This window comes from Lagopus leucura, unplaced genomic scaffold (genome assembly GCF_019238085.1).
Source record: "Lagopus leucura isolate 7727_CA_CO unplaced genomic scaffold, USGS_WTPT01 Super-Scaffold_100021, whole genome shotgun sequence".
NCBI classification, from domain to species: domain Eukaryota; kingdom Metazoa; phylum Chordata; class Aves; order Galliformes; family Phasianidae; genus Lagopus; species Lagopus leucura.
In genome coordinates this window covers 4,276,997-4,299,539 of record NW_024962274.1, presented here as the reverse complement: position 1 = coordinate 4,299,539, position 22,543 = coordinate 4,276,997, and the positions used below count along the sequence as shown (strand labels likewise).

The following is a 22,543-nucleotide window of genomic DNA, read 5'->3' as shown; positions in this document are numbered from 1 at the left end:
ATCTCCCTTTGTAAAGGTTTTATGTAACAGTTTTCTCTAACCTAGATGGAATTGAATAACATGCAGTGTGCTGAAAAACTTCTCATGTTTTCCAAAGCCTGGAATATGGATAGGGGATAAATCATTGTCTTGTTTGCGGTCTGATAGATGAAAGTGGGAATTTCTAGAGCCTGTTTTTTTTTTTTTAATCAAGTATGGATGCTACTGTGGGTTCTTCGAAATACAGACAAACTGCTTTTAGAATGATCGATTCTGCATTTAGCACAATCTATTTCAAAAATGCACAAACACACTTGTCTCTTGAAGTTCTTGAAAAAATAAATGAATAAGCATTCCACAATGAAATATCATTAGGAAACAGTAATAGATTATGACAGTGGTAGCATACTGTTTGGTGAACAAGAGAGTTATCCTTTGGTAGCTTTAGCTATGAATTCTCAAGTAATATTTTCATCCTCACAGAAAACTATTGTGAAGCATCTTGCAAGGCAAAAGAGCTGTGGAACCAGCACCATCACTACCCAGTTAGCCATCTGATGGAAAGTTCCTAGTCCAGTGGTCCCTGTGTGCTTTAATGAATCAAGACTGTAGTTCTTTCCTGTTATTACACCAGTTCTGGCAAATGTGTGAGGCTTAGCCAGGGTTTCTTTCTTATAATAAATATTTTCCCTGTATAGTTTGATCTGAGAGACAGATGTGATTGTTTTTGTCTAATTTTGCATGCAGCTTGGACTGAAGGTGTTTTCAGGCCTTACACTGAACATCTAAGCAAAGCAATGCACACAAGATCTTGAGTTACATGGAGGAATGAACATAGGCTCCCAGTTAAGTTCTGTTAGCCCAATGTTCCTAATACCTTGCTTATATTTGCATTCACTCTTAAAGTGGTCCCATGATATAAAATTGATGACAAGATGCTTTTCAGACAGTACTAGAAACAAAAGCCAGTGGCTTCTTCCTTTTAATAGTCTCCTCTAACTTCTAACTTCACTAGATTATTATAATTTTTACAGCGAATTTTGATAGTTCTGTTTCTTTAGATTACTTGTCTTTGAATGTATTTACTTGGTAAGCTGGAAACAACAGAATATCAACATCAAGCCAAAACTACCAAAGAAGTTACATAGAAAACGATCAGAACCTCTTTATTAGGCTGACTGCTTATATTATTACTGAACAAAGAAATAGATCTCTTTTTTTAAGAATTAAGTTTTTAATACAACAATTCCAAATTTATTGGAAAAAAGGCTGCTATATATTTCTATACATTACAGTATTGATCTGTACAGACAAAAGGTGCTTATTTGAATACAACGGTGTCATTAGATTACAAAACCAGAAGCTAGACAATAAAGCCTTTAGTTTATAGAAATATAATTACAAGAGTAAGAGGTCCACTTCTTCCACTTCTCACATTCTCACTGGAGCTCTGTAATCCACTGGGAAGTGGGTGGTTTATTTTCTTCCTTCTAAATACAAAGTTCTAGATTTCACTGCCACACTCCCGCTCGCTGTTGGCTGTCACCAATACTCTCAAAAAACATGAAATCCTAGGAAGGAAATAAAAAGCAAAAAAAAGGAAACAAAAAATCCTTTTAAAATCTAGATCTTGGTTGGTGGTTCTTTTGCAAGGTACTCAAAGCAATTCCCCCCAGAAACTTTACGTGATGAGAAGCAGCTGGAAGTACCTCTCTCCAACCTAATCCCTGAGTCTCTTGTAACAAGAAAACAAGGCACCTTGAAAACAAGGCATTCACAAAAAGAGAAAAAAGTGGTGGAAGACTGGGATGTTTATCATTATCAGAAGGCATGCTTCCTTTACTTAGGATTTCCATCCTAACTTCCTTTAGCCTGACTCAAGTCCCTTCAATTTTACCTCAAATTGGATTCTACCATAAAGGTCACTATCTTTACATATGGGAGACCCGTATTCTGTGCCTGAAGTCCTTGCTTCTTCATATTCCCTACTCTTCACCTACATCCTTGCACCTAAAAACACACAGTTAAGGAAAACTTAGTCCATATGCAGGGCAATAAAAGCTGGCAAGAACTTTCCAAACTCAGATGCTGCATAAGCCTGTTTCCTCCCTTTCTGGAGCCTGACCAACACAGGAAGAGTGCACTTTTGAAACAGTACCTGATGCTGAAGTGCACAGGTTAATTGGAAACACAAGCATGCTAGAGTCAGAGTGCTGACAACGATGGCATGAAGTCAGGTGTACTTTGGCCCCCACAGAAGTCTCTGCCCACAGAAACAACTCCTCTCAGAGCATTTAATCCTACTCATCTTGGTGCTTCACGTATTTCCAAGAAGAAGGATCAGGAGGAGCTGGATGCAGCACCTATCTGTCCAGTCCACCACCTCAGTCAGCTGCTCTGGCATTGGTTGGGCCTCCTGGCTAATGCTGTTCTGTACGTTTCTGTCTCACCACCCACATAAACATGCTTGCCTCTGCTTATGAGTCTGTAGAGTTGTCTTTTACAGGGTTTGTTAATCTGATTGTGAAAAGTTCTTCTTAATATAGTCAGCACTTCATGTAGCCTCGAATAAGCTTAATATCCAAAATATTCCCTCCAGGGTTAGCTTTACACACAAGAAATCCAGCAAAAGCTCTCAAACACTTTGAGAAGCCTATAATCAAAACCTTTATCAGCACAATTTAAACACTGAGATGAAGTCAGTTCATATTCAAATATCAGTAAGCTACAGACTTACGATAAGGAAGCAAGCGCCGAGCATGACAGCTTTCATTTTTACATCAAGGTCCATTGGAAATGAGATTCCAAAGTTATCAGTATCTGTAAATGCTTCTTTCAAAAACCCAGACCACTGCTTAGAAATCCTCCCAATATTAGAAGCCTCATCCAAAGTCTTCACCTGTTTTAACAGAAAATTAAAAAAGAAGTTGTTCAAGAAAGCTTTAAATTGTTATTAAATTAATGCAGTCACTGAATGCAACTATTGGTACTGAAAGACAAACCAGACCATCAGAAAGTCAGAGTGAAGTAACACAGGCATCAACTTAATTCTACATCTGACTGGAATTCAATGTTTTAATGGTATTGCAAGTCAGCTACTGCATGCAAACATGCACGCATGCATGTACACACACACTGTGTTGGGAGTGTTGTCTTTTAGCCAACGGAGTGAATTAGTACATCCTGCCACGCACCAGGAACAGCTCAAGGGAAAAGCAAACATTCTCTTGTTCCAAAAGAGAGGTTAGCCCTTTCTTAACATTGTTTCCTAAAGTTACAGTGTTCATAGTTCTATGAAAGTGTAATCTCCCAAAATAAAATCAGACTAAACTTGCTTCAGCAATTTACAACATCATTTTAAACAAAGTTTAATTAGTTTATCTACTAATTAATTTGTATGAAAATGCTACTGCATTAACCAGTATTGTTTTTAAATAAAAGCTGTAATTCTTCTGTCATTCCAGTGTATATTTTAGGTCCAAATTATGACTTACTTGGTTAGTGAATGACTATTAAATGATTGGATGAGTGGTTGTGGAAAATCATCTTAATAAACAGCTAATACAACTGATAATAACTTTTTTTTTTTTCCTGTTTGGGAGTAACACCATGGATTAAAAAAGATTTTGCTTCCAAATTTCCATTAAGAGATTCGCATGCAATCACAAGGAATCAGGTCTCAGATGAGTGTCTTTCATATGTGATTTCTGGAAGTTTGCCAGGCTTTTCCAGAATGATCTACCTACCTAGAGAACTGAATTGACTATATTAGCATTAAAAGATTACGTTCTAATTATTTTGTATATACCACAGTATAATTGTAATAAGAGAAGCAACAGACTACTATCAAAATACCGTTTGAAAGGAGATATATACAAACAATTCTTAGCATTACATACCTCAAAATTAACATCCTCACAACAGCTGCAGACGACACAAGGGCCACTAATTTTCAGTACATCCATTCTTTTCTCATCCTGAACAGTAAACTTGGGCAAGCAGGGATGCCAATTCTGGACAACATAACCTACCGGTGTTCCTGGAGGTGCCTGAATTTCTATCTTCAGAGGAAAAAGAAAATCCCCACGTGAGCAGTTTTTTATGCTTGAAGATATTCATTAGACAAAAAAAAACACAGTAATATGCAAACTGAACACAACTTATTCTTCCATAACAACCCAGCTTTCCAATGAAGCCGCACTAGGTTTTCTGCAAACAATTTCAGAAAGCTGAACACATATTCCAAAACCAATACGCAACTTCAACCTTCACTGAAATCAACAGCATACTCCTGAGCTACAGAACATATAAGCTATGGGTCTAAACTGCAAAGATCAATGTATGTGAAGGAAAGATTCTAAGCATCCTGAAAGTCAAGGCCTCATAGGGTGCAGCTACTACACATCTGTCAGTAAGAGCTCTGAGAAGGCTCAGATTTGAGACTCCGTCCATAATCATCACCTGAGATTCATTAATATTAAGGAAGATCTTATCCCTCATAGTGAGAAGTGACTCACCTCCTGTAAGCAGCAGGGGAAAAAACATGACGAACACCTGAGGGGTCTCTCCAGCCGTATCACCTCATGACCCAGATTGTCCATAATCTTTATAGTGAAAGGTCGTGCTGGCCCACAGCAGTTCCTTGTGCAGCAATCAGTGTCCTCTGCTGCAAAGTACACCCTTTGTCCCAATGAATTCTTGATTTCATATTTGTTGTTCGATTCCAATCCAATAAAAACTGAAAAAAGTAACAGAACTGTTAGTTCCTGAGGTGCATCTGCATGAACAACAAATAATAAAAGTACCAAGCTAACCCTAACCTACTGCTTGGAAAAGCCTCATTTGGAGACCATCAGAGGCAGCTCTGATAGAGGGAGCAGTGGGGAAGGGCCCTCAAGCAGAGAAGCCCAACAGAAGTTCAAAAAGGACAAGCACTACGAACATGGTGATATTGAAAGAGTATGGAGACGTCCATCAGTTCCCCTCCCTCCAGTCACGGGTGCCTGCTGCAAGAGCAAGCATTACCATTCCTAGCCACACAGCAGGAAGTTTCTTAGGGAACAGCAGAAGGTATGGTGAAGCAGAAAAGGGCTCCAGAGGGCACAGTTAAGTTCATATTCAGAAAGCCACAAAAAGGCCTCACAATCAGGATTCATAGCTAAACAAATATAAGATGTCAAGAGTCAATCATATAAGCCAATCTGCTATAAAAACATTTCACTTACTCTCAAGAAGTTCAATTTGCTGATGAATTAGTATCTGGTCAATCTGTTCATGGTTGAAAAATAAAACAGAATAAATAGTTAGCAAGTTGTAACTAGGATATACCAGTTTTAAGAAACGTTGCTTCATTTCAGAATACAGTGTTAATGTCAATACATTGTTCAGAGATTGATATCTATCAGTAAAGCTGCAGACATGACTCATGTCTCTCTCTCATTTTAGCAGAACAGTGCTACAAGCACCAGAGCAGATGATGGAAGCTGTACCAGACTGGTCTGGCTACAGGCATGCAGGTCTAACGTACTACTTTCACAACTTGGTGTGACTCCGTAACACTACAGTCTGAAATCCCCATGTCAGATGCCTGCCTCAGGAGTCTGCACAGAGAAAAGCAGGAACCATTAGGAGGAAATTCAAAAATTTTAAAGCAGAACCTCAGCTACTGCTCAGTTCTGAGTGAAACTAAGGAAACACCAAGTTTGGTATTGGTTTATTTTCTGAGAAATATGCACATCCATAAACATCAGCATAAGGCCTTTGTATTTACTCCAGTGATGACATAAACTACACTTTTAGAGTCAAAGGGTGTTTCCTGTGATATATACTGCAACATGGGAGCAATTTTCATTTTGCTGCGAACATTTTCTAAGTTTGTTACGTTTGACTGGAGACACTGAGAAAGCATCATGTAAGAAAGCAAGCTCATATATTGTGCTACAGGTGCCTGTATACGTATACATATAAATGTAATGCATCTTGACAAATTGCATTACATCTCCCAAACAGTAGCTTCAGAAATGGGAAAGATATGCAATTGCTCTGTGCCCACTGTCCTTCAGCATCACACTCAGAAGGAGTGGGTATCCCTCAAAGTGCTCTGGCCATAACAGGCACTTCCACACTCACACGTGCATCACTCACGTTACAAGAGGCCTCACACAGCAGCCTAAAAGCAGCAACTCATGCAGCTGCAGTAAAGACAGATGTGTTTTCTTGCTTTCTCCCAGGTGCAGGCTGCTTCTCAGGTGACCACCTGTTTCCTGGGGAAGGATAAAGGGTGCAGGTACCTGTGTGAGATATTCCAGTCCAGGAGGGCAGTTGGGAATAGGAGGAGGGATGGGCATCCAGATGGTCCCGGGAGGCTGGTTCTGGATGGGTGGAACAGCAGCTCCGGGTGGGTTTCCCATGGGATGTGCCTGATAAGCATAGGGCCCTGGTGCAGGAGTGCCTGAAGAGACAGGAGAGATGCAGTTAGGGAACTGAGGACCTTCAGAAGAAAAGAACATATAAATTATTTTGAACTACGCAGATTCTCATACCTACAATATATTTCAGTTAGGGATATTACAACTGTCATGAAGGAAGTTATGCCGGATTGGGATGCTCTGATCACACCAGACAAAACTAAATAAAATAAACAAATGCGTCTCTCTTGAGCATAGTATTCACTATACTGTTCACACGGAGATTGGTTACAATTGTTCGAAGGACTCCCTCCCGTGCGGCAGCGGGCCGCAGCACCTCCGCAGCAGGGAGCCCTGCGGCGTGCCGCCAGGTGGCGCCAGCAGCCCCGTGCCGGGAGAGCTCTGACGTCGTCACCAGCAGCTGCGGAACGGGAAGGGCGAGCTGCCCCCGTTTACCGTTACGGCAGGCTGGTGACAGCTCCAGACAGATACACAGTTCTGTATTTTGCTCAGAAGCACGCAGGAGCTTGCAAGGAGAAACCAGCATGAATACTTTCGTAGAAAGTCCGAAGACAAGTGGTTCCAGAGATGTTGCCTCATAGACCTCGTGGTTAACCTTAGCACCAGTGCCTCATTATGTTATAAAACACACTGGTTCACGTGAAAGGTGACGCTGCGGCCATAAACCATACAGCATGCAGGCGCGGCGTACAGCCCCGGAACAGCAGCACCGCCCACCGCAGATAAGGACCCACCCTCCTGCAGAGCTGACGGCTATCAGTGTGTGTTACATGCAGCATTCGGGTAACACAGCCACTCCCTGGCCCTGAGCACAGCGAGCACGTGCTCGTTCCTGGAAGGCTGCATACTCACAGAACTCGGATTTCCTAGCTGAAAGACGCACAAGGTTTAATGTACGCACAGCACAGAAACTTAAGCCAAACACTTTGCACTTTATAAATAATTTATGCCTGGAGCCTGTTAGATACTGTTCAGCTGATCTGGCTCTTCAGAAAGCAGTTTGCTGCCAGAGTGATAAGCTATTTGTGAGTGCTCTGTTCTGAATGGGGAGCAGAAAACGAGATTAAAAAGAGGAAATAAATGGAAGGTACAACCACATGCAAAGTACAGCAGCAGGAAAAGAAACAGAAATAGGATCTATGCAAACGACAGAACTTTGAGAGGAAAACAATCCTTCACTTTTGGATTACTAGAGAAGAAGAAACTGAAGAACTGAAACAACATTAAAAAAAATAATCTGATCATCAGCAAGAAGATGCCACACATTAATTGTGTTGCATCAGTAGCACTTCCCTACTAAGCTCACCCCCAGCAATCACTGAGGAACAGCTAGCATTGCAGACTTCCTCCACTGCTGGACTGCTCAGCACACATAAACATGTAACACCGAGAAGGAAAGAGTATGACTTTCCACAGGAACAGATATTAACAGAAACATTACAGAATTAATACAGAATTGTAAATCGGAGATGGCTGCTTTGATGGAACCTCCTGCTTCCCATGCACACCTCATAACCAAACAGCAGATCTGTAGCCAGGCAACCTACCGTAGAAGTTCCCAGCTGCATACTGCGGGTGGCCATATGGGGCCTGGTTTCCTGGTGCATAGCCAGTATTGGAGAATCCAGGTGCTGGTGCTGGGTTATTTGCTGTAAGAATGCAACATACGCTTTGAGTACTCCTCTCACACACGGGAAAAGGTTCCCAACACTGCCTTCTTTTTCAGAGTAGGTGTACAGAAATTAAGCTGCTGTTTCCTGAACAGCAAAATGAGCTTGTATTTTATCTATTGAAAATATGTGTATTAAAGCATGACATAATTCAAAGGGGTTCTGATTCTTAGCATGCTTTAAAAAGGACAGTTACTGCACTGTCATGCATATCACAAAGAATATCACAAAATAACAGAACTGGGATTTGAACTGTTTAGCTGGAAGCCACACCCAGAGGTCACCTAGCCAAGCCCTGCCAAGCAGGATCAGCTCACTGTCCATCTGCACCACAGGGACATTTGTTCATTCACATTCACAGGAAGCTTCAATGCAAAGAATTGTCCCGGAACTGACAGGCTGCACTCCCGTACAGAACAGACTGGTCAACTACAACTCCTTCTCCACTACATAAAACTTTTCTCCCAAGTTCTTCTTGCTAGTAATGTGCTAATTTGTCAGCTAACCTGCTGACTTCAGAGTTATGAATTTAGTAACGTTTATCAACATCAGCATGTAAGCAGAAGTAGCCTGTGTTTCAAGATGATTCAAGATTTGAAAACATTGTGTAAATTATTAAATTTTGACATTTGAATCCAAACATTCAGACATCTTTCCTAAAATTATTAGGCAAATTTATATCTAAACTAACACTGCCTGAATACTTAAGAAAGAATATTATCTTTACTATAACACAAGACAACACTGGCGTGTTTTACTCACCTTGCATTGCTACGGATCTGCTTGTAACCGTTCTGCAAAACAACATATTTATTTATTGGTTTTTGAATATACAATTTCACAGAAAGGCCACTCACCATTCTCTATTAATTAGCAGTAAAAGATATATGAATGTCTAAATTATATGGAACTGTTGAATTACAAATAGAAGCTAAAATAACTGAATATCTCAGCTTCCTCCTGGGCCAGGCCACCACAAAATAACCCTGCATTGCCTTTGCCTGCTGCACTCCTGCTTTGTGTATCCTGAAACCATGCTCAATTCGTTGGAAAGCATCGGTTATTCAACTGCAACACAGGATGACATTGTGCAACTATCCAAAGTCACTGTGCAATTCATATGAACGAGTATAACAGTAATTTCAGAGCAATTAGTTTAGTTATCCATTCGTCCAACAAAACCTGCTTGGGAAAATCTTGAAGCAGCTGCCACTAATAAACCTCCACACAATTTCACTTTTCAAGTAGCCCTGCTAGATATTATACATGAAGACAAAAATTGCATATATGATAAGAGGTAGGCTAGCACATGCGAGTGAGCATCCACAGCAGACTGCCAGCAGCAAAAGGGCCAGCTGTTTGCCTTTTTCTATTGTTCTAGGGCTTCCAAAAGGACTTGAATAAGCAAAAGAATGTAGCAAAACCTAGAGATATATTTTATCTGTTACAGTTCATCCAGCTAGTCAAGTTCAGCAAAGATGCTCATACAAAACTGGGAATTTAATCTGAAAGCAGTTATTGAAAGCAGCTTTATTGAAAGCAGTATTTCCCATTTCTCATTCTCACAGCAAAAGTTAGTATTAAAGAGGATGCTGAATGGCTGTGGGACAATGTGGCTTCCAGCTCACTGCCCAGCTTACACACAACATCCTCTTTGTTTAATAAATTAGTTTTAAAAGTGATCTTCTCTATATCCTTTTTCTTCTTTACTAGCATACCCTGCTAACAGAAATACCATGCTGCTTTATGTATTTTAATTGGATTCCAGTTCAGTATGTGTATAGATTTAAAAAAAAAAAAAAAAAGTAATCTAAAAAAACGCATCTTCAAAAATAAAAGAAAAAATCTGAAATAATGCATTAAAACTACTAATTAAACCTTGTCCTTGCTGATGATAATCTGGTGTGTCACATTTAATATATGACCATATTAAAATATACTGACAAAACTTTCAGCTTGTGGGAATACACAAATTCAAGGTGATTTAAATATTTACATAAATGGATCTTTTGCAAGTTTCAATCTATCAGCTCACACTGTGAGATGTTCTGCATACCTGAACTTCTGAAAAGTACTAAGAATTACAACTGAACCCTTTAGTAAAGGTCAAGCAGAGGCAGAACCATAGGATTTATTCAATAAAAAGCCTTTATATTAGCCCAGAGTATTTTCTCTCCCTACAGCCACTCACACACTCCTCTGTGTGACTGAAGATTCAGAAATACTTAGATGAGCTCTACAGCTAGTAAAGACTTTACAAAATTCACCTCCCATTTCATCAGACACACTAGTGTTGACATTTCTTTCACTAATGTTATTTCTCTATTGCTTTTATCCAGACTCCTGCCACCTGTGATTCAGCTACCATGTCACAGCACTGCCAGTCACACCTTGCTTTTCATCCGTGTGATTTCATCGATTGTGAAATAATGTAAAATTCTGAAGTACCACAGGAACAAGGAACAAAATCTCATTTTTCTCAATTGTGTTACACAATAGATTGTTCAGCCATTCTCATATGCATGGGGAAATTCCGACCTGGTGATGAAAACGTAGCAATGAGCAGACCAGTTGCTTTAAACCTTCCCAACCCACGTTATGCCAGGATTGTAAGGATCCTTCAGATGCCATGCTGGGTGCCACAAAGCCCCGCTGATGGCACATCCCTGTGGAGAGGACCTGGCTGGGGCTCTGGGCCTGCCCCACATTGGAGCTATTTGGGGTCAGGGCTGGGAATAGGACCATGTGCCCGGAAGACGTCTTCCGTTCTGGTCAAGCACTGCCCTTTCCTGGCTGAGATTCCCATGGTATTTCATAGCTCTGGGCTCACAGGGGATATAAATACCCTCCCCTGGTAGAGGAGAGACCTCTCAGGGTTCAGTTTACTCAGAGAAAAGCAGGAGTGATTTTGCTGGCAGGTTCCAGTAATGACACTCATGAAATGGTTTCTGGATCACTGGGAAACCTGACATTTCCAGGCAGAACCAGCCCTGCCACCAAGCAAAGGTGGAAGGGAACAGGCTCTGTGCCTTCAGGAGTGAAAGGGACCAGGCCCAGCAGCCTCACACACTGCCCATGCCCGGAAGCACTGTGCTGCCCACCTGCCTGCACAGCAGGAGCTCCCAGGCTTCTCCCTCTGCTCTGACGTGCTGCATTCAGGGCCATCCACAGCTTAAACTCTGTCAACCAACAACAACAACACACCCAACCTGTTCTTTATTTTCTCAAATCATTAACAAGTACCACAGAAGTGGCACTGAGGTGCAAGGCGCTGCATTTTTCCCTCTCGGGGAAGTTTGAGCCCAGGCACCTAAGGTCAGCAAAAAACTTTTGGAAAGGAAATTGTGGAATTATCTGTTCTGAAGGAAGTCAGAACAAAGCAGTTCCAGTTTAGAGAACAGTATGGGAACACTGCCCTGAGACCAACCCCTTTCAATGGGCCGCACAATGCCCATGCTGCTTTTCCACCCCTTACTCTTCTCAGAACTGCATTACACAGCCTCAGTTTCTAGATCTTACCCCGATGCACGTCTGAAGCGATGATGCACTGCTTTCAAGACCCCTTAATTCACTTAACTACAGGGCTTCTGCTTTCTATCTGAAAAGCGGCACTGCTTCCATTCGTGACCACCAGCTCCATCTCCAACCCAGCTGTGCACAATGCTGCCAAGAGCACATTAACACGTGTCCCCAGACACAAACACTATGCACAGTGCCACTTACAGACCCAAACAGGCCCTTTCTGAGAAAGCACGTGGTTTAGAAAACAGACTTGAGGAGCCAAATAGCCATAAGGCAAGCATTAGTTCACCCCAGCTAACTTTATAGCACCTCTTTCTATCGCTCACTATTTCAGACTGTTCAAACGCTGGATTTTAACCTTGACTGCTTAGACTTTAACCCTGTTTACCTAATTAAACAGGTGGGGTTTTTTTGTGGGTTTTTTTTTTTTTTGGTCAAAATTAACAAAATAGCTTTTCAAGAAGGAATTTAACGACCTGCAAGTGACACAAAATTATTTTCTGGTACAGTGACATACCTCCTCCCTTACACAGACCTCCCTGATCCCCAGGGCCCTGCATACAGCCCTGGGGACATCGTGCAGAGCATCCCGGCTCAGTCCCACCCGGGTACCACCGAGCCCCCAGTGCCACCAGGACCACCACGCACCCTCAGCACTGCCAGAAACGAGATCTCCCCATAAGCCCACCTTCGGAAGGAGTTACTGTGCCACTTCTAACAGCCAGCTATCCTCGAAGAGAGAGATTCTCTATTTTACCGCACAATCCCCCAGTGAAAAACGTGGCCCTTCTGATCATTAAGCATCCCCGTGACGAAAATACAGATACCTTCAGAAGTACCCGGAGGAAATCCTATGCGGCGAGCACACGCCCCGCCAGCACCTACAGACCGCTCCGCACTGCCGCAGCGCTCAGCGCGGCTCTTAGCCCAGCGGGGCGGGTGCGGCCGGGAAGCGCCGCCGCCCCCGAGCAAAGCAGAGACCGGCGCGGCCGGGAAGGGGCACGGCCACGGGTGCGCGGAGCCCGGCGTGCGTCACGGCCCCGCCCGCGGCTGACCTGAGCTCGGCGCTGGTGGCGGAGCGCGAGGGCGAACACTAAAAAAGCCCTGAGTATTTCTAGAAGGCCTTGCACGGCTCGAAATTTAAAGTGGTAATGGCTCCCTCGGTATAACTTCTGGAACTGAAGTAACGCAGGTGCTCTTTAAGGAGGTTTGGCTGTTCAGCTACTTGTTTCAAATGCTATTTGGCAAAACCAGCTGGTTTATGGGAAGCATTGCTCAGGAAGAAAACAAAATGAAACTGCTTTTGATTAGTGCTTATCCTGGATGCAGTTTGTGCATAGTTTCCCGAAAACTGAAAAAAAAGCTCTGAGCATCTTGAGTGGTTCTAACAGCAGTGCTTGGAGGGCAGTTATTGCACTCCTATACTTTGTAATTCTAAAGTTCAAGCTGGAATGGCACTTGGTCTTGCTGAACCAGGTGGGTCGTCTCGTCATAGGAGAAGATGAGGCTGGTCAAGCACAACCTGCCTTTCATGACCCTATGCTGGCTGGGCTTGATTCCCTGATTGTCTTGCACATGTCGTGTGATTGCACTCAGGATGATCTATAGATCCTGTAGTCCATGCTAGGGCTGCTGTTTTCCATCTATATATCTGCAAAGCAAGCAGCACTTAATCTAAAACAGGCACATCTAATTGCAGTAATTTGTGCATGCATGAATCCCAAGACTGCAAATCAAATTAGAATCCTTACCAGACAAAAGAGAAATGAGTAAACGAAGGTCACTTTGTAACCTTATATATTCTACAGCTGCCCTTTTCTATCTCCCAAAATAAAGTCTTCATCTGAATATTCAACAAATATATATATATATATATATATATATATATATATATATTATTCTGGCCATATTTTGAAATTCATCTAGACAATGGGCATGTCAGAGATTTGGGGATTTTATTTTGGTGGTTCTACCAGCTACATACAAATCTAATCTGGAGTTGTCATTATTCCGCATATCTGCACTGAGTCCACTAAGAGAATTAATACTGGACACCAATTTTTGTCAGGAACAGATATATGTATATTTTCATACAGTTGGAAAATCAGAAATATATGGTAGTATATGATAATATTTTTTCTTTACAACAGGAATGAAGTTGTTAGCTAGTTCGACTTACGTGCAAAGATTTAAATACTCTATTTCAACAAACATGCTTGTTTGACATAGGGATGAATGTTGTTTCCTGCATAAGGATGTCTTTGTCCTGTCAAGGAGAACAGCAGCATATCCTTCCTTTTTCTCTCAGACATTTTTCTGGAAGAAACCTACTCACCTGCAGGGGCAGAAGAAATATGCCATGTTTTACACAACACTAAGTAAATGGCCAGCCTGCCATACAGAACAATACCCAGCTTGTTTTCTCCAACTGAGATCACTGGAGTCACAACAGGCTGTCAGTCAGATCACATAGTGCCTCTTTATTTGCCCCAGAGAGCAGATTTAATCAGTGCCTTAAACATTTGAGAGAGAAGTTGGAATTGCTTCAAAAGAAGTGAGAAAGGCACCACGCTCCTTCTTCAGGTTTATCATGTTTAAGTGGAATTAAACATTATTTGTAGATTCCTGATCCCATTTTTGAGATATATTGCGTGCATTCAGAGTGCTTAGAATATCACAGCCACTTCAACCTCCAGTCCTCCTAAACTCTGGCACCTTGGTGGATCCTGTAGCATCCAGACCTCAACCCTGTTGATGAAACATGGCGAGAGTAACATCAGATCACCACCACTGTGTCAGGGATGAACATGTAGCAAAAAGCAGCTTAAATCTAAGCATATGAAAAATAGATAAATTACTATTATTATTTCTCTGGTATGGAACTGGGGCAAACAGATTCCTTCGCAGCAACAGCTGACAGACAGAGAAATGAGCCGATGTCTTCCACATCCCAAATTGTGCTCTGTTTTTGGTTCAGTAACTGGGCCTTGACTAAGATAATAAAAGATGTATTCACAAAACTAGAAGACACAGCTGACACAATAAGTCAGTATTAAAGATTTGTAGCTGTGGTAACAGGACTGTTAGCTTATTTGATTTCATTTAACAATGTCAAGTCAGCATCAAGCTTGCAGCCTGACTAATGACTTTCAGGTTCTCCTTTGAGAAGGGAAATGGAGAAAATAGTTTTAATACCATTGCATTTTTTGTTAAATCAACATTCTAGTAACAGAGTGGTATGGATAAGAATTCTAAATTGCTTGGTTCTTCCATGTTGACCTGCTAGGTGTCCACTTAGGCAGACAGGGACGGTCATTTAAACAGGGAAAGCAATTCCCAGAGTGAACAAGCAAGTGTTGGCATGCATCTTTTCTCAAAATGTTGGAACAGAAGGGGAAAAACAATAGAACAATGAAAGAATCAACACAACATACTGGATTTTGCTACTAAATGTTTTTCTGCCAAACCCATTTCTTACACTGAGGAGAAGGCTAAATGAAGTTTTGCTTCTGCCAGCCAGACAAAATTTTGAATGCCAGCATTGCAAATGAACGGACGTAAGCTGCTTTAGAGTAGGAAACCGGGATATAGAGTGGAAAAGAACAACTAGGCAAAAAGAAATACTATGCTACAGCTTGCAACATTTAGGATTAACTGGGATACTACAAATGTTAAATGCAGCTTGAGTAAATCCTGTTTTCTGCTGAAGTGTTCTTTATCCGGCAAATAGGTATTTATGAGCAACGTTCCCATAGGCATGATTTTTTACCTAAAAAGCATAAGTAATTCAGGCTTAAGAATAAATCAGGAAAGTCAGCTCCAGCCAGCTCCTGTTCCCTATCCTGCAGGCACACAGTGTGTGTGTCAAAGTGCACACTCCAGCTTTCCAGGCAGTCTAGAGCTGCTCGCATTTGTGTTTAAGCTTATTTCACCATCAAGGTCTTGCGTTTAGGCTCTGTTGTAGGCAGCCTTAGAGTTCCCAGCACTGACAAGATGCCTGTGCCCCTGCACGCTGCCCTGCTGCCATTCAGATACTTCCAGACCCAGCGTCCCTGCCAGTGCACGAACAGGGAATTGCAGCTGGTCAATTCTGTTAGGCTGCCTGGGGCCTTGAATTGCATTTACCTCCATTTTTGAAAGCCACGTGGGAAAAAAGCACTGCAGACAGCAGCCATCCACACCACAAGGCTGCATGGCTGCAGTGAATAGGTTGGTGTTAGGCATGAAGGGGTCTGCATATGGGTCTCCTCCACTGCCCAGCCTCACTTTGTTCCAGTACAACAAAGAGTATCTGAAAGCACTCAGCCCCACACCTGTTTTTATTTACAGTTAGCTAGTCTTATACATCCTAGCATTGTTTTTGAATTTGAGCTTTTGAAAAAAAAAACACTTCACTTTGACTTTTCTGTTGTTAAATAAATCAGGGGACGTTTGGATTAGAAATTTAGATATTAAGAAGAAATTCTTTACTTAGAAGGTGGTGAGGCCCTGGCACGGCTGCCCAGAGAAGCAGTAGATGCTCCACCCTCCCTTGAGGTGCTCAAGCCCCGGGCAGCTGAGCTATCGGGGGAACAGCCAGCCTATGGCAGGGTTTGGTAAGTAGATGGCTTTAAGATCCCTCTCACCCAAACTGGTCAGTGATTTTATTATATGATGTGATAGTTAATCAGGTGCCATAGGTCAGTAAGAGAGGTGCTGAAACATGGAAGAGTCACAAAGGGTGCTATTAGGGCTGTGCCATGAGGTACACTGTGCACTCACTTCTTATCAGCCTGAGTGTGAATTTTGCAATACCTGAACACATAGCCAGATGGAGAACAGAATGCACATTTTTGCATAAGTGACTCATCTGATAAGAATGTTCTGGCATCACTGAGGATTTCATTAATGAAGTAGATTAATTAGGAGGTTGTGAAGGTAAAAGAGACACTAGATCTGCAAAGGTTTATGATGCAGACCGACAGGTCAATTAAGAATGTTTCAAGGAAACCCAGGACAAGAACTAGGAGATACAGGAGGCCAGAAAGGGGAAAACATTGGAAAAGGAAAACAGATATTTACATCAAACATAAACTCTATTTAATATTAAGTCTTACTTAGATGTCAACATCAGGTACAGTGAACTCCCTTATCTCATTAATTACTTTGGATGTGGAGTAATTACACATGAAGACATTGTTTATCACAGAATCATAGAATCGCTCGGGTTGGAAAAGACCTTGAAGATCATCGAGTCCAACCACAACCTAACCATACTACCCTAACTCTAACAACTCTCCACTTGTTTATCAAAGCAGAAACCTCTCTCTCACTCTGGGACTGTTCTTTAGAAATCCTGAGCACAGTTTTCAGGAGATTTAAACTTAGTCCTATTAGTTCTTAAACTAAGAATGTCAGATTTGTTACTCACATTTCTGATGGACTTGATCAATACATGGTGTGATAAATTGTATTTGCCATCCAGTTCCTGATTCAATTCTTGAGTATAATAGAGCTGCGAGTCGTCAATGATTTTCTTAAAACATTTTTTCTTTCTTCATCATCTTCTCTCTGCGATATTTCTTAACTACAAAAGAGCAGAGTATTATGGCTTGAACAGATCAGCAGTGCACTAGAAAAATGACTTCACCAAGCAGATGTTTGTTCTGTAATAAATCTCTGCCATATTTTTTCCACTGAGCTTAAATTTTTAAGGATGTAATTAGACTTAACAAGTAGTTGAAAGCATTCTTTTACTTTTGCCATAAATATTTCATTCTCACCTTGTCCTTCTTCGCTCCATGTCCGCTCTGTTCTGCGATGGTCTCAGTCTTTCCTGGAAGTTACACTATTGTTTCACAATTATTCATCTTCGTCAAGTGCTTCTCTGGCTTCCCAGTCATTCCACCTTTCATAACACTGGGACAATGCTAACCAGGGTGGTGACAGCTCAAACTAAACACACTGTTCCTAAAACGTGCCAAACCCAGTTCTGACAAGGGCAGACAGAACAATTGACCTAAAGGCTTCAGAGAAAGCTGAGGCTGCTTGTGCAAGCAGGTCACTATGGGGTCAAGTCTGATGTATGCTGATTCTTTCTCCTAGCCATATAACTGCATCTTCTTATGCCAACAGCATTCCAGCCAGTTTCAGAGCAGGACTCACATGCACACAACTGTTAGAGGAGATGACTTTTCTGTTGAGAAACACATGAAAATCAAGGCAAAATGGCTTTCTGCCACCAGTTCTGCTTCCTGCAGCTAAAGCAAACAATTTTAGCTTACAAAAGCTTTTGTGACTTGCATATGTACCCTTTCTTCAGGTGTAACGCTTACTGGCATGCTTCATGTCAGCGTCAGCCCCAGGTTCTCCACTGTTAGGAACAAAGCATGCCAGAAGACACACCCTGCCCGTTTACACTGGCACTGTTCCCTGCAGTTCCTTTCCCATTTCCAGTTTTTTTCTGGTCTCTTACATTTTTGTCTGAATTGTTCAAGTTACTCCTTCACTCTGCTTGCTGGTATCTAGCAATTTCTGGCCAGGAAGTATTTCTGTATGGAGCAATGGTAGCTTATGTCTTTTTTCTTTTTTTTTTTTTTTAATACAAAACAACTGCACTGCAAGTAGAGCACTTACCTGATGTGGTTGTCACAGAGTGAAAAAGTCCCTGAAGTATCTCAGCGTGGAGAAACACACCAAGGTAACACACCCTGTTGACACGACTTATAGCATAGAGAGTTCAATGCAAATCTGAAGCTTTCAAGTAGACTTTGAGGCTATCAGGATACATGAGGACAGGGCTCTGATTCCTACAGAAATACTAATCCTTTGCCAAGAGAGAACAGAAGATAATGGGGATGAGAGGTCTCTGTTATCATTTTTGCAAGAGAGTGGAATGCAAGACCTAATTGTGAATTTAGCTTAATTTTCAGCGGCAATTCTGGAGATGCACAATCAGGAAGTCACCTACAGGTCTCTTTTCAAAGTGCCAAAAATTTCCTATCCTTTGAGTTAAAGGAATTGATGTACTCGGGGTACAATCACTGGGCCTGCATCAACCTGCCTATCTGAACTTTATTTTGTGAAAGGTTAGTATTGTGTTAATAAAAGAACATTAACAAATATGGAAAGGAAAGCAGGAAATTGTATCTAGCCTGGACTGTCTCAGTCCAAAAAATAAGTATTCATCTCTTTTGCAAACTGATTTCTTAGCTTCATGTGAGAGGAGTGAAGGAATTAACTACTGGTAAATAAACAAGTCAGTCTCATGGCAATTGCTAATGGGAGCGATTTGCTTTTGAAGATGCCATTCCTAAGAGAGATTGAATTTAACAAAACATCTTGCATTTCAGAAAAAACAACAAATCTCCTTTCACAAAATATGGACTAACTTTTCCTAAGGATCTAAAGCTTCAGCTCCCCCTGCCCCACCAAGGGTGCCACTTTTCAGGAAAGAAAAGTACACATAAAAACCTGTAGCTGCTCTTTGAGTTAAAGTAATATGCATGATTCTAACTTAGAATATATCATCCTAATTGAAAAGAAAGCAATACAACTAAGAAGAGAGTCAAATAGGAAGAATTATTTTTTTTTTTCCTCTCAATACAGGAAGCACTTACCTCAATTAGAAAACATTGTGTTGGGATCATTTCCACATTTGTCTAATTATAGAACAAGGAAATTAAAAAGCTTTTGTTTTTTTTTTGATTGTACAACATCTTCAAAGAGACATACTTTCATATCCCCAATATATTAGATAACGAGAAGATCTCAGAGCTTACAGAGATGCTGTGTTGCCACTCTCTTCCCAGGTATCGTTGTCATCTGGGGTTGTGGCAGTACTGGGGGTTTCCACCCTCTGCCCCAGGACAGCACACTGCAAGGCACCATGATGCTATGGGACAGGAACAAAGGTATTTTACCCATAGAAAGTCCCTGTTCTTCTAGGGAGCAAACCACAAAGCAGCTGCTTTTAGACACAGTACTTTGTTTCTGCAGAAGGTGGGGAGTGCCCTGGAATCAGAGCTTTTCCCTCCACCCGAGGAAGATAAAGAGATATTCCAGGTGCAGAAGATAGCTTTGAGGCTGACCAAAGTAAATGCTCTCTTTGACATAGACTGGCTCCTGCCCATGTTACCTCATGAGATATTTGTCATCTGTAATCCAGCTATAAAAAGCAGGCGATAAGAACAAGCCAGCATCTTGCACCAAAGGTTTTATATCAGGCAACAAAGAAAAAAAAAAATCTTCAGTTAAGGGAGAAATAAGAGGTTAAAAGTGTGTTGATCTTTAATCAGTGTCCTGAGTACACCTTGTGGTCTGTGAAAGCCATTCTATTAATGAACTGTTGCTGCCATCTACTGAGCACAAAAACTGCATATCACACAGATCAACACAGCAGCTAGCTATGGAGCAGGAAACTGGTCACTTGGCTGAATTAAGGTTTTGACTAGAACAAAAGTATTTCTGTATAGAAGTTCAGGACGTGCATCTACTTTAGACTGTACCTGTCCCTGTGGGAAGTACTGAATTCTTCTTTGGGGTTCGGAGCCACTGGGGAACTGAGAAATGTGAGTTTTGTAAAGAGCACCCAAAATGTGAAATACATTGCTGTTAGTAAGAAAGTTTGTACAGCTGCAGATTTTTTTTTTTTTTAAATAATGTTAATTTTCTTTGGTGCTATCACATCAAACTCCATCTTTGGTGAGCCTGAATTCTCATCCCTTATAAGTAGGGAATTTCTAGTTGAAAAAGTGCTGGCATTGGCACTGTATTTCTTCCAGGATACTGAGGGGTAGGACTAAGGCCAAGCAGGCTGCCAAGGAAGTTCTCCTTGGTAGGAAGAGCAGTCGCAGTCCCCGTGCTTTGCTTTGTCCAGAGACTGAGGCAGTTCTGGATCATACCAGAGGCTGCCACTGGGTTTGAATGGGGCATTCATACATACACATATGCAAGTGTTGTTGTTTGTTTGTTTGTTTCCAAGAATAAAGCAGACTAACACACAAAAACAGCAAGAAAAAAGTGCAAGAACTACAATTCCATCATCTGGTTGCAATATAGAAGAAAACGTGTGCAAGCACACATTGCTAACCTACAAGGACATTGATGGCCCTGCAGGTAAAGACAGCTCTATTAAATTCAATGTGAATTGGACATGTTTGTTTCAGAGATGTTTTTGGCTTGTTAAGGGATATCAGAAGGCTGGAGATTGGGAGTGAAAAGTGGCAAAGAACAAGGGAGCTGCTGGTCTCAGCAGGCACTGCATTTGGCTGTGCACAGCATCAGTGCAAGAGCATGGTTTGGTGTAAGAAGCAACACTGTGGCTGCAAGAACAGCTGCTCGTGTCTAAGGTAGCAAAGCCATTTCAAAGGATAAAATAAAATAGGAATCTGGTTCTTTTTCTCAATTTGAATTAGGGGAATTTAGGAGTGAAAGGACTGAATTCAATAGAATTACACTAGTGAGAAAAGCAAATTGGCGTCACCTGTGTCCTTCTGCAAAACCATATGTTTCCACAGGAGGGAGCTTCTTGCCCACGAAGCCCACTGCTAGCGCACAGGGAAAGAAAACAGCAGCGCTCCCCGGAGTTCTCCTGTTCTGCCAATCGTTGCCTGAGCCGCTGCTAGGAATTACAGCGAGAGCTGGTAGTGAAACGGTTAACAAATAATGATGATTGTCAGAGCTTGTTAACCGCAGTTATTTTCAAGACATATGTAAATGTGTATAAATACCTAAGTGTGGTATATAATCTAAAACATACTGTTTAAATCTATGAACGTTCCTGAGTTAATTTCACTATGGGAACGTTAGTTGCAGCTTCCTGGATTTACTGTGTTTGAATTCATACCCATGAACATTAAATTAAAATTAGTCTAAATATTTGTTGAGAATTAATCACCTGATAAATTTAGCTCTTTTTCATTGTTATGAATTATTCATCATCTCCTCTCCCTTCCGTTGATGTGTTTGGTTATTTACAAGAATTGAATTACCAGTTTGTGTTTCAAAATCTAGCATTCCAGGTGATTTGTAAGGTGTTCCCCTTGGAAACTGTTCTTACCACGAGTATTTTACGGTCCTTCTCTGCTTCTTGAAGAGCTCATTGAAGTTTTTGAGAGAAGCATAAGTAAGTTTATACAGGAAATACTTCGCAACAAAATGTTTTTGTTTATGTCTTGCATGTATATAATGAATGCTGGCCTCAGTCCATCAAACCAGCCTACCAGATTCCTCTGTAGGGTCTTCCTACCCTCAGGCAAATGAACACTTCCCCAAAACTTAGTGGCATCTGCAAACTTAGTGATGATCCATTCAATCCCCTCATCCAGATAATCAGTAAAGACTTGAAACAGGGCTGGCCCCAAAACTGACTCCTGAGGAGCATCTGAAATCAATGCCATTCACCACCACTTTCTGGGCCTGGCCATCCAGCCAGTTTTTTTACCCAGAGAAGAGCACACCTGTTCAGGCTATGGGCTGCCATCTCCTGCAGGAGAGTGCTGTGGGAAACAGTGTCAAAGGCTTTGCTAAAACCTGGGTAGACTACATCAAAACTCTTTCCCTTATCCAGTAGGTGGGTTACCTGATCAAAGAAGGAGATCAAGTTGGTCAAGCAGGACCTGCCTTTCATGAATCTGTGCTGGTTGGACCTAATCCCCAGGTTGTCCCTATTCATGCCCGTGTTGTCATGAATGCTTAGGAACAGTATTATGAAATACTGTGACTGCAGGAGCGAGCAGTTACGTAAAACTTACCTAACAGAGAAAACTCTTATTGTACAGTTTTACCATAGAGAATACCTGAGCTTGCCAAAGAGAAAAGATAATTCTGTTCCAAGGAGGTGTTTGCTCTTGGATGGCCTCAGACAAGGCCAATTGAGAAGTTATCAACCATCAGATATTATGAAGAGCGGGAAAAAAAAAAAAAAAAACAACTTCTAAATGAAATTCTTGAGTGGATAGGAGC

The 22,543-nt window shown here is 41.5% G+C and overlaps 1 protein-coding gene across 5 annotated transcripts; it reads right to left on the bottom strand.

The window, feature by feature from the left end:
- Window positions 1-1,205: 1,205 nt before the first annotated feature.
- On the bottom strand, window positions 1,206-17,459 carry LOC122183891 (phospholipid scramblase 1-like). 5 transcript variants are annotated; one of them, XM_042878322.1, is made up of 11 exons: window positions 17,362-17,459; window positions 17,010-17,165; window positions 13,779-14,347; window positions 8,840-8,871; window positions 7,955-8,056; window positions 6,270-6,430; window positions 5,205-5,247; window positions 4,497-4,717; window positions 3,879-4,040; window positions 2,717-2,878; window positions 1,206-1,550 (listed from the first exon to the last, which is right to left on the bottom strand). In XM_042878322.1, exons 3-11 carry the CDS (start codon window positions 13,811-13,813, stop codon window positions 1,491-1,493), a joined length of 978 nt encoding a protein of 325 aa, XP_042734256.1. In that variant the 5' UTR covers window positions 13,814-14,347; window positions 17,010-17,165; window positions 17,362-17,459; the 3' UTR covers window positions 1,206-1,490. The 5 variants fall into 5 exon arrangements, with proteins under 5 accessions (XP_042734256.1, XP_042734257.1, XP_042734259.1 ...); XM_042878323.1 differs by having other exon boundaries at window positions 13,779-13,934; XM_042878325.1 differs by lacking the exon at window positions 13,779-14,347.
- Between the last annotated feature and the right edge of the window lie 5,084 nt (window positions 17,460-22,543).